A 12,660-nucleotide genomic window follows, 5' to 3' on the forward strand; every position below is an offset into this window, starting at 1 on the left:
ACCTGGATTTAAAAGGTGCTGCACAACAATGGAGGCTTGCTCTCTCTCTTACTCAAAATCTGACAGGCTAATGAACCATGTGACCACAACCACCATTGTTCCAGCTTCAAAAACATTCAAGAAACACCAGGATTAGAAAATGAGTCTACACATAAAACAAATCTACCCCAAATAGTCCCTGGAATCTCCAGTTGTAGTTTTGTGTGATCAACAAAATTCATCCAGCTGGCCTTTTGAAGACTTCTGAAATGTCAAAGCTGCTGTGACCAGGCCAAGCGGATTTTGAGTTTTCACCACCTCAGTCTCACATGCAGACAAACCCAAGTCAGACATTGTGCACAAATTGCTGGAAAGCCACCGAATAAAAAGTCTAAGTGGAATTCTTTCCAATCCTGAAGAGCTGTCTTAGGTAACAGACCAAGCAGGACTCTCTTATCCTGTGCCAACAATACAACCTTTGGCACCAAGCCATCAGAGCAAGGCAGGACAGCTGTAACGAATCCAACTCCATCCATCTGCCTGCAGGTCTTTTAAACTCTCCATAGAATTGCCTGGGATCTCCGTGACTTGGATGAGTAGAAATTCAATGTTCACAATATAGTTTAGTGCACAACAGGAACTATTTACTTGTCTTTGAATGGATGAATATTAAAGCAGTTATATGAGACAGATTCAAACTACAAGGCTGACATTAACACGTGTTATAGTAATTTAACCTTTGTAGTAACCTTTATAGTACTATAGTATATTTAACCTTCCCATTACTAGTATTTTTGTAAACTCTGCAGGAATGATCAGCCATTTGTATCATGGAAGATTGATACAATATATTTAACTCTTGTTAGTTTGTTCTATAGTAATACATTTATATATGTATACTTTGAATGAGCTTACAAATATAGCTCTTTGTTTTGTACAATTGATTCCTTGTATCCATTAAACTAATTTCTGATTGTTCCAGTAAATTTGAACTGGAACACTTCCATTGTGCAACTCAATATTGCTAGCCTTTGCCAGAGATTAGAATTTAATTGTTTCTGTAAGACTCCATATTGTGCATAATTAATCCATTGTGGTATGTATTCATGGTTATTAGTTGTTTTGTTTTGAAAGGAACTGACAATTAACTAAATAAAATGTGTACTACTGTTTTGGTGACAAAGCAAAAGAGTACATGATGCCAACATTTTTCTGTCTGCTAAATAAGTACTCCCTCCAAGGGTGTCCAAGGGTGTAAGCGATACCACGTGTTTTTAAAATATAAAGTTTCATGAATTCCTTCATAAATGTATTGCCTCTGTGTTTCTTATACTGGGGAATGAAATAAGCACCAAGTAAAAAAACAACATAGTCAAAAATTATTTTCTGTATTTTTCTGAACAAAAGGAAATGAATGTTTCCAGAAAACTAGAGTCATACCTGTCTGCACATGAGATGTGACCAATTACACATAAGACAAAGTATTTTTTTAAACAAATCTTTAGCTTTGCACCTCTATGGCCTTTGGAGTATGATTACAGCTAAATTAGAAACTGGTGACCTTACCTGAATTCCCAGCAAGCCTTTCTAAACACATCTTTTCAAGGCTCCTGAGGCACATTTCCAGGAAAAGTGCAGAAGCTTGTTGGTCTGTACTGTACATCTATTGCACAATGTGCTAGCAGTGCAGGCTTCACCTGAGAACTGAGGTCCTTGTGCTTTGTGAGAGTTAGTTTAATGAAAACCCTACAGTAATCACATTTTTGTATCTCTGAGAATTTCACAATCACGCACTTGATAAATCCAGTGAGAAAATATCACACCTGGCGTGGTTTGCTAGTAGCTATTATGCCAGCTAGCATCCTGTACTAGCAGAATAAACAGTATTTACAATTAAATTCAAAACATCATATTTTATTAATTAAATTGCAGAACATAGCATAGGATGTTATGGTAGAATTCAGGGCCTGATGAAATATGTGGTAACAGTTCTATAACATCCTTCAAGACAGCATTATATCTGCTTGCAGACAGATAAGCTTGCGTTGTGCTCTGTATTCATCATCATTTATTCACGTAGCTCAAAACCTCCGTCCATGGAGAGTTTAATGTGTACTGTAGCAATAATTACAGAGTATGTAGTGGATTAGACCCTGCAAATATTCAAAGGAGCACCAGATCTTCAGACTGAAACCGTCAGATGTCAAATAGGCCCCTTTATGGAAATCAAGAATAATTAAGAAACTGAAAGATCATAAACTGATTAGTTTTAAATTATATTAGTTACAGGTTATATTCCCTAATTGTGAGGGGGAAATGTGGGGATTATGGAATACCTGCGGTTAAAGCAGAAGCTTAATTTCAGTGGATGCATATTTAATATGAGAAAAAACCAATAAAAATCCTTAGATTGGAGGTGGGAACTGAATTAGCATTAGGTTCAGTGTTTATGGAGTCTCTGCACAGGGCAGCTGCCTATAAAAGAGAAATCTGTGCTGTATTTGTACCAGAAAGCAGACAAAGAACAGATTACTGATTGAGTCTAGGGAAAGCAAACAGACATGTGATGCAATAAATTTTGATTTCATAGAGTTGTTTATCTGTCTCTCTGGAATATTATAAACTCACAGGTAATGGTAAAAATTCAGTTATTGTACAACTGCAGAGCAGTAGGATATTGTAATTTGTACACATTTACAGTCATTTTTAATTGCTTCATTTTAATGCCTTGGGTGATGCTCTGTGACGTTTATCAAGAGTCTCTTGATTGAAGGTGTGATAGAAATCTAAATTGTGCCGCAGTTGTCCTTGTTCTTCTTTGTCTGCAAGATCTACAAGGTAGTTATTTTATATGTACCAGGGAGGGGTTCTTTTTAGTTTTAATTGTTTCATAAGAGATTTCTCACTGTCTGCTAGGTGCTGGCAGAGAAGACAGTGTTGGTGTGCGTGCTTAATACTTGAGCAGCTCTTGGCCTCTTGTTAGGGACTCCCCACCCAGAACCTGCCAGACTTTAGCAAAGACGGTATCAAGGCCGGCCCAGTGCTAGGATCACAAGCAGGTGATGTTAGTCAGTGCTCTGGTGAGAAAGACACGGCAGGGTGTTTATCGTGCCCCACAGCAAGGAGGAGGCAGCTGCTAATAAGCAGTGTGAAAAATCCTGCTTCTTTTTCACACGCAGTCTGCAGTTTGCAGGTGAGCCTCCGATTTCTAATTTTAAAAGGGGGTTTCAGTTCTCCTGAGTAATAAGCTGATGTGCGCAGTGGAATTTTCTTCCATGAAAACCCTTAAGCTGGAGTGGAAAGCTAAATTTAGCCTCTGTGGATACAGAGTCCCTACAGAGAGCGCATACTTCTGTGTTGGTTGTGTGCCTTTAAAACAGTCAGACACAGCATTAGCACTGATATACTGTATAAAGTCGGTCACGGGTTGAAAAGCACACAAACAAATGAAAGCTTTAGTATTCAGAGTGGGGTTAAAGAGTTTTCGGTTTTAAAAAGGTTGTGAATTAATGTTAATATCTTCAGGTAATAGTTCTTTGGCTTCATGTAGTGTAGTGGCAGTGCAGTGGCTATGTGGCTAAGGAACTGCGCCTGTGGCTGGAAGGTTGCCGGTTTATATCCCGTAGCCAGCAGAGGAATCCAGTATCAATCTTATGAATGACTTAAATAAAGGCTTTTACATTTCTTCAAGATCAGTAAGATACACATCAGCCCAGGAGAGTCTGAACAGTTGTGTGGCTACTCAGAAGCCTTTGCCTCTGCCTTTGGAGATAAAAAAAAAACAAAAAAAAGATGAAGCTCAGATTCCTAAACATGCTGTATGGGTTTGCTGGTTACAAACTCCATCCTTACTTTGGAAAATGAGGAAGGCATGACAGCATCAACAGGACAGATTAAAGAAGGACTGGTGGGATTCCTGCATCTTCTATACTCACGGTGCTAAACGTACAAGACAGAGTCTTGGCCACCAATGTGTTTCCACTGGAAATGGAATGTCAAATGGCTTGACATCCTGTGTCCTCTTCTTATTGTCCTCGAACAGTCCTTTAAAAATAAGACTTCACGCGGGGAGTCACCATGTAGCACACTTTTGACTGCATTTTCCTCTCTTTCCTCTCTCTCCCTCGTGCAGAAAGCCAGCTGCTCCCAGGGAACAATTTCACCACGGAATGCAACATTCCCGGGAACTTCATGTGTGGGGACGGGACGTGCGTGCCGGGGGCCTGGCAGTGCGATGGGCTCCCCGACTGCTTTGACATGAGTGACGAGAAGGGCTGCCGTGAGTCTGCTTTACTGACCCCCTCTCCCTGGCCCTGCTCACAGTCATGTCGCCATGCGGGCTTGGCACATGTCACGCCCTGACTCCTTTTCTCCCAGGCATGTGACAGTGCTGTAGAAGAGCAATAGTTTCCACTACAGCACAGGGAGTGCACGCACCAGTACAGCTTCCTGTCTTGAATAAAACTGAGAACCTTACAATACACATAAAATGATGCGTGTTTTCTGTGTTAAAATGAAAAAAACTCAGTTGTTCACATATTAAGCAGAATGTATTACACAGTTCAGTAGAGAGGGGAAGGCAGAATTAATAATGAAATCCAAACCCCATATTTGTGTCTTTTTAGAGTGATCTTGCTCTTTGAGATGGCACACTGTATAAATGAGACTGCAGAATTTCAGGATTCTGTCAATTATTTGTCTTTCAATTCTCCATGGCTCATTTACTTAAGATCAATACAACTTTAGCCAAATATTAATGACTGAATGTGGGCAGCTAGGAGCCGCTGGGCTGTTTTTTAAACTTTGCAGGAGTTGTGAAAATTGTTTCAATCATTGATTATTTTCTTGTTTCAGACATTCAGAGCCAACAGAATAACAGAATAACTCACTATCTCTGCACATCTTCATATCCATTCACATTTGTGCTGCACTTTACTCTTTCTTTACTCTTTTCTTGTTTTCTCTTACGTGAGTCCTATTTGTAATTTTTGTAATTTCAGTTTTGGCATCCTATTTGAAATAATCTTTCATCATGCAGACCAGACGAATTAGTCATGAATTCTGGACAGAGCTTTCCTTTACACTCTATACCGAAACTTTTTTTCTGTTTGAGATTTTTTCCTGCTTTCCTCACTACAGGTTATAGTGACCTGCCACATGTGCCTCTGTCCCTTGTCTGACTTGGCCATGAACGTAACCCTTATATAGCACTCAATTGTATTGATATTGGCTGTGAAACTCAGCTCAAGGCTAGTTAAAATCCAAACATCTGTGGTGCAATCAAGCATGTCACTGCTGATAAACATCAGGTATCTAAAGTTTCTTTCTTTGGAAACCGTTACTTTGAATTAACATTAAACAGAGCACATTTTTTACTTATGGTGAGTTAATGTTTTCAGCTGTCTCCGCCTCCTGGAGGTGTGAAGTTTCTCTACATTTTTCCTAACAGTCCCTGCAGTTCAACCTAATATTTAGACAATAACTTGTATGTCAGATGTGGACACAATGAGTTGTGTGTGTAAAGAGGGCAAAGCAAGTGCACTTTTCCTTTACCTTGACTGCTAAAATACTTTCAGAATATGAAAACAAATGACCTCTTTATTCACTCAGCATTTACACTAAGAACATTTACTTACAAAAAGAAAGCTATCTGACACTAAACATGTTTCCAGTTTGCGTATAGGGCTGCCCTTTAGCAGAGAACACGCACATTCCTTTAATAACAACAGCAAAACAGAAAGGGGTTTATTCCGTCTTTTCAAACTTCCCAGTAAAACACCTATCATGTGATGGCTCTCCATCACATGCTGCAGATGATGAGATCAGTTTGCTAACTTTACATTCTAGGATCAAATGCTTTGTACATGTAGCGATCATGATTTGAGTTCATTTATTTAGGTAAATTGACATAACAAGATCTTGCAGAATATAAGAAACAATTTTGCCAGAATATCATCAGAGTCAGAGTCTGAATGAAGACAAAAATATGTCCACACAGGGCCTTATTTTAACAGTGATAAATTGCACTTTATACTGTAATTGCATATGCTTGAGTTTGTTTTAAATTTGTTTAGTTAGAGAATTAACATTTAGATGTGTGTTGTGTTTCAGAATAAAGGAATCAGACTTGAAATCTGAGTCTGTCTTAAACCTTTGCTGGTTCCTGAAAGATGTTTCATAAGTAGCAAAAGTTCACCCCAGTTTCTCTTGTGAATGCAAGCTGTGAGTGCATAATCTGGGCAGGTGGAGTGTATCAAAGGTTTTCTGAATTCAAGTGCGGTGGTGATGAGTTTTATTTGAAGATGTGCTGCTAGGGTTTAGCTCTATTAACCTCCTGGTTGGGAATCTCCCTTTTCCAGACTCTAATCCCTCCTCCTCCTCCCCTTCAGCCTCTGGCAGGCTGCTAGTTGTTCCCTGTAGCGTACTGTATGTGCAGCACGAATCAGAACTGCTTTGCAAGCCTTGTTTCCTTTTATTCTGGAACAGTTTTTTAATTTCCAGATTTCAAAACTTGGTTTCAGTTAGTAAATCTGTTCAGACCCTTTAAAAATAGTTTTCCTCTGGGCCTTTCTCTTTCTTCCCTTCCCTGTTCAGTGCTGTACTGTTAGATTTTAAAGGGACAAATGCAAACACACTAGCATTTCTTGCACAAAACCTGTTGTACAGCTTTAAAGTCCTTCGTAGACTGCAACATCACATTATTATGCATCTGGAAAACTGCAAATGTTGGATTTTTTATTTTGTCTTAGATTATCTATTGCCGGTCTGGTTTTAATGTACTGCACAAAATCCATTACCGCTGCAGTTTTAGGCCTGTTCAACTCATTCTCCCGTATGTTAATTCAGCTCTTCATTGAAATCTGTATTTCTCACAGAAAAAGTAAAATAAATATGCAGTTTAGTAAGACCAGGTTCTACCAGCTTTTAATACTATCATGCTGTATACTGGCACCAAAATGCCGTAAGCTATAGAGAATGCAGATAGTGCCACTGTTAAGATGCATGTCAAGTGGGGTTTTGTCACTGACTGGTTCCTTCATGATGCTGCATTCCTGAGGCAGGCCTGCCCCATGGGAGCTCGTGCTATTTTGAAAGGCAGAACTAATTTCCGGAACAGTTTTGACAGTGCTTTGTATTAGTTTCGTTTTCGCTTCTATGTTCAAATTAAACTTCGATTTGCTTGCAGGCAACTCTTATTCTTAAAGTTTACTACATACTGCAATAGGAGCAGACCCTCTCATGAATCTCTACGGTTGTCTGTTTTTAGCAGGGGTGTGCCAATATTTGTGTCTTCCTGGTTTTGACTTTTCACATGGCTTTGAATCAATGGACATCACTTAAAGGGCAAAAAATGAGCTCTATAGATTCAGTATTGCTAAGAAAGTTCTTCTTTATGTATATAATCCATTTGATGTTGTCTATGTGTCAGTTTGGATGCACAGTTGTCGTTTTTTCAGTCTTTACAAATCCTATAACCCTACCCTCAGTTATCACCAATTGTCCCTGTCATACCATTTGAAGCTGTCCCTCTCTGTACCATTCCGATAATCAGGCGTACAAGACTTGTGAGCCAGTATGGCCACACTCAGTGGTAAGGTATAGAGAAAGACTTGTGCATCAATATTAATATCAATATCATGTTTTATTCATTTGAATTTACCTCCATGTCAGGGAATTATGCTGGTTGTGACCTGGTAGCTGCTGCTATTACAGCAGTCATTGTGCTACAGGAATTTTTTACATCTTATAACATGTCATTGTCGCAACAACAGTCCATTACTTATGATAAAACTAAAGCGTACACTGCTGGGCAAAAGCTGCTCTTTTCAGTGATTTTCCTTTTGGTTCAGAAACACTTATGGTAATTCACTGAAATTGTAGTAATTATTTTGTTTTAAGGTGACAGTTAATCCTGATACATCTATATTTTCTAGTGCAAATGTGTCATCAAAGTTACTATGGCTTTTGGGTTCGTGTCTCTGCCATGAAGGCTGTATTTCTGTAATTTGTGTCAAATTGATATAGTGTTTATTTGAGAAATTCAACTGAGAAACTGAAATTCCCATAATGCAATTTTTTAGTTAGAAAAATTAATTTCATAGTCACATCTTTTGTTTCTCAGTATCCATTTTTGTTGTATTTTTAAAGTTTGGAAAGAAAAGGATGTCCTGGCTTTGCTGCTTGTTTACAGTTACATGTTACCGTAGCTTTATAGCATTGAAGCATAAATAAAACAGTTCAAAATTTCCAAAAAATATGTTTGAATTCGTTTTTTGTTGAATTCTGAAATGCTGCCCTGTCTTCTGCCCTGAGAATAATGTGATTTACTGAAGTACTGTATTTACTGTATCTATGATTCTATTTGAGAAAAATGTTCGGTGCCAATTATCTTGAATTATGTTTTGTTTTTGCTTGCAGGTGTTCTGTTTATCTCCTCTTACGTTTTTCTTATTTATTGGTTTAATTTAATAGTTGTTTTTATTCAGGATTTTCAGTACGAGTCATACAATTTCAAATCAATACTTAGAAGTACTGGGGTGGGCTATAAATCTGTACTCTTGTATTTTATGACCAAGTTTCTTATTTTATTTTTACTTTTTAAGTCTTTCTATTGCCTTGTCTTAATTCTTGTTCTCAAAGTGCAGAGTTTAATGTAAACAATATATCTTGTTCTGATAATATCTGATAACGTAATATTAAACTTCAGATCTGATGTGACTGTCTTACCATAGTTTAATATCCTGTGTCATTTTTCACAAATTTCTTCAGAAGTGAAAAATAGAAAAGAAAAGAAAAACACAAAAGCTAACCAATGACACTAAGTGACCCATTGTGAAATGGATGAGATGGACTGTTGTACATATTTCTTTGAAGCCCTATTTTTTCTTATACATGCAAATGTTTACAGAGCAAATGGCATGGTCATTAAAAGATATACTGTAAATCTCTTCTGTTATTCGCAAGTTAGATCTTATGAGTTTTTTTTGCAGATGCCACAACCCTCTGTATGGTCTCTCTGTCCTGTTTGGTTGTGTTGCTGTTCCTAACAGTGATGCCACCAGACAGACACTCAGAAGTAACTGCTGACTCATCCCTCAGCTCCTCAGATGCTTTGACTTTAGCTAGAGAACCATGATGTTAATACAGTGGAACTAAGCACAGAGCTGAAAGTAGTGTTTCTAAACCCAATGAGCCACAGGTACATGGAATACATTACCAGGATGATTTGAGAAAGGCTACACTTTTTTAAGAAATGACTGGAGTAGCCCCTAGCATCCATCTGCCTCTACACTACAGAACAGCATAAATGACCTTTCTCGACTTTATAATTTTCATCATGCCTTTATATCCTCGGGGCTCACATATGAGCACCAGCTCTTCAGCAGTGTAGAAAGGCAGGTGGCTTCAATTATAAATAGAACTGCAGTTGTTCCTGGCGAGACCAGGCATGCTTGGCAGGGTATGTTATCACGCTAATCCTCTTAAAAGAGTTTTTTATGCAGTCTATGCGAACTCCTTTTGACCATTACTTAGAGGTTCCTCAACAGAGCTATGTCTCCCCCTAGCTGCAGGGCTGTGATCCTGCAGTGAAGTTCTGGTTTGCAGGAGCTGCTCATGCATTGACAAATATCATATTAAACTCTGTCTACAAAGAAAAAAAATAAAGATATTAATGGTGCCTATCACTACCAAGTTTTTGTAAGGCTGTTTTTGCTGAACAGCTTCGTGTTCAAATTTGGAAATGACCTAGTTTGTGAACTTTATGCTTTGTCAGATGGGATTAGTTTGATGGTTTTGTGAAGAGAGCTAGATTTCAGGTGTTTGGACTGTGTTTAATTTTGATTGTGTGTCATTTTGTTTCAGTGTTGATTGTAAGGTAGTCCTTTGATTTCTTTCTTACTTTGGGTAAGTAAGTAGTCTTGTGTTCCCCAGAGCCTGCTGCACTGCCAGGTTCTGAAGGTGACATCCTGCTGGGACACAGGGACGTAATACATACCGACATAGACATGGGCTGCAACCTAAACACAAATGACATGCAAATCCAGTCGGTGATGATGAATCTCCCAGACTGGAATCTCGTGCTGGGAAACTGTGATAGGTTTTCTAGTCTGAGCTTTTGTCACTTTTGCTCAGTAAATGACATAAAAAGTGCTTTAAAGAGTTAACTGTAGCTTAGAAAAACATTCTGAGTCTAATTTGATACCTTATGTCAGTTGGCAGTCATTAACTCAGCTGGCCAAAATTCATGAAGTGCTTTAGGGTCCACAGTGTTCCTGAAAAGCACTTGTTAAATGGAAACTCAACTCTTCAGTCTGGACAGTGAATGTCTCATCAGTGAGGAAGGATTATTCAGACCTGAGGAAAGCTGATCAAATATTAATCTCTGTCTTTTATGTCCTAAATACTTTTATGTCCTCTGTCTTTTTCTACAAAGATATACATTTACACAAAAACGCAAAAAGAAAGAACCTCTCTTAGAACATAACCTTTATTAGAAGGCCAGTGGTCTTTGAATTTATCTTTTGACTGATGCTGTTACATTTTTGTTCCACAGTTCTAGAATGAAAGTGTTCCCACTGCTGAGTTTGTGAAACAGTTAAAAAACACACTATACTCATTAAGAGCCAACCGTACCGTGCCAGTGCTCACTGGGATTCAGGCACTCTGCCTGTTGTACTGGCCTTCCCCTCATGTCTGCCTGGCCTCCAACCGACTGGTGAAAAGCTGTCTCAGAATGGGGAGAGAGTTCTTCGGGCTTTGAGGGATTGAGGAGGGAGTGGGGTTGATTTAGCAATGAGGCCTCTCTGGGGAGGAGAGGCAGCATCAAAAAGGCAGCCGTGTCCATGTCCCATCTGATCTCAGCAGGCCTGCCCTTGTCTGGTCTTGATCTCATCAGGGATCACTGAGCTCTGTGACTGGTAATCCTTTACTGCAGCCCCCTCCCCAGTAACTGGAGCTGACTCAGACTCTTTTTTCAAGAGTTCACACAGAATTTTATTTTGCCAAAGAGGCAAAATAAGACTTCCTGGTGACCAAACAGTTTTTTCGGTTTGTTTCTTCTTGTTTGTGTTACTTTAACCCTTGGAGTTCCAGTCTTAAGCGAGACCTGAAGGCTGGAACTAGCAGTACCTGAACAGAGTGGGCAGAACATGCTCTTCATTGTCACTTGATTTTATTTTTACCCTTGGTGTGCAGACCTTTGTGCTTGTTTTGCTGAATTTCCTTCTCTTTCCAGACATGTTTTTTTAGATGAAGGCCCTACTGATATTTTGTGTTTAGGAATCTTTATAGAATTTTTTCTATAAAAAAAGCTTTATGGTTATATATAATAAATGAAAAGATGGGCGTGTTCTGATTCTTGACAGAATCATATTGCCGAACTCAAAATGATTTCACAAAAACATTCCAAAATAATTTCCATTTTATGTCTGAAGTTAGTCCGCTGCTAACACAATTCCAGTCAAGCAGCTGTGTCTTAGACTTTCACAGATTTCTCTATCCGGATGTTCAGCAGGGCACGGCACCACATTGGCCCAAAATCAGGATTTATCATCCCCTTTTGCCTTCCATACATTACTTTCTTCAACCCTGTGTTTAGGTTACTCCTGTTCAGTGTGCAGTGTGTGGAGTCTTTTATAACGAGATTTAGGAAGAATGATAGTGGGTCAGTGCAGACCAAAGCCACTGTCATCTGTTTATTTCAAGGTTCTGTTCTTTTCCCTCTAAGAATGTAAGAAAATAAAGCAACTGAGTGTGATACATGGCCACAAATTACTTGCAGCTAGGGAGGGGTTTAAAATGTCATTCCAGGTTAAAGTAACTCTTGGTGATAACTGGTCTCAAGGATCCTGCTATAGTTTCCAGAAGAGCCTGCTTTAAAAAAGTGAAAAAAGGGAAAACAAATGTCCTGAAAAATTAATTGAATTGCAGAATAATTGCTATTCTTGGTAAGCAGCATACAGTATCTTCTTATTTCTGCTGGAAATACTAGGCTTGGAATAAAGAGAAACAGAGTCCAAGGACAAAGTGGGTGGAGAGAAATGAGCATGGCAAGAAGAGGAGAGAGAAAACATTGCAAATTATTTTATAAATAGGACAAATACACTGAAAAATTAATGAGGAGATTCTAACACATCTTTACCTTGATGTTCCCTTCTTCCTGAAGCTCAGTTTCTGACTAGGTTTGATCAGGTTTGTGTCGCAAAAAAATGATCTGTGGCTGAACCCCATGTGGGTCTAAGAAAATGAACCTGGCTCTCTAAACGACCTCTGAGCCAGTTCAAATTAAACAGGGAGCAGCTGCACTGCAAATGCATGTAGCAAGAAAGACATGCAACTCTGTCAGCAGCTGTATGGAAAAAAAAATCACTTCACCAGTTTGTGGCTTAGGATAGTTATTTTGACCATGGAACGTGTTCTAAAATTAAATTAGTGTTTTGTTGTCAAGAGTTGCTGGTATACTGAGTCAGCATATTCTGAGTCCTTCCCCTGTTCGTATATGAACCTTGTTCAGCCTGTCCATTTCTGTGGTGCATTTCTCTTTATGTGTTTAATATCTGACAGTGCTGTAGATGGGACATTTTCAGCTGTGCTTCCTGTGAGTCCTGCTGGTCCTCATCCTACTAGAGCTCCTGTTTTCTTAACCCAGCTCTAAATTGACTTTGCTTAATGACCCCTTTC

The 12,660-nt window shown here is 38.9% G+C and overlaps 1 protein-coding gene across 4 annotated transcripts in view; it reads left to right on the top strand.

Annotated features, from left to right (window-relative positions):
* The window catches only part of ldlrad3 (low density lipoprotein receptor class A domain containing 3), a 78,449-nt gene that overhangs the window by 25,872 nt on the left and 39,917 nt on the right, over nt 1–12,660 (top strand). For all 4 annotated transcript variants that reach the window (XR_015928196.1, XM_088611685.1, XM_088611686.1 and 1 more), the window contains exon 2: nt 4,112–4,258. Coding sequence is in view for 3 of the 4 variants with exons in the window: in XM_088611685.1 (XP_088467811.1) it covers nt 4,112–4,258 (147 nt within the window). In the remaining variant the exon portion in view is untranslated. The remainder of the gene's footprint in view (nt 1–4,111; nt 4,259–12,660) is intronic.

The sequence above is a fragment of the Lepisosteus platostomus genome, chromosome 18, assembly GCF_059453375.1.
Source record: "Lepisosteus platostomus isolate fLepPlt1 chromosome 18, fLepPlt1.hap1, whole genome shotgun sequence".
Taxonomy (NCBI): domain Eukaryota; kingdom Metazoa; phylum Chordata; class Actinopteri; order Semionotiformes; family Lepisosteidae; genus Lepisosteus; species Lepisosteus platostomus.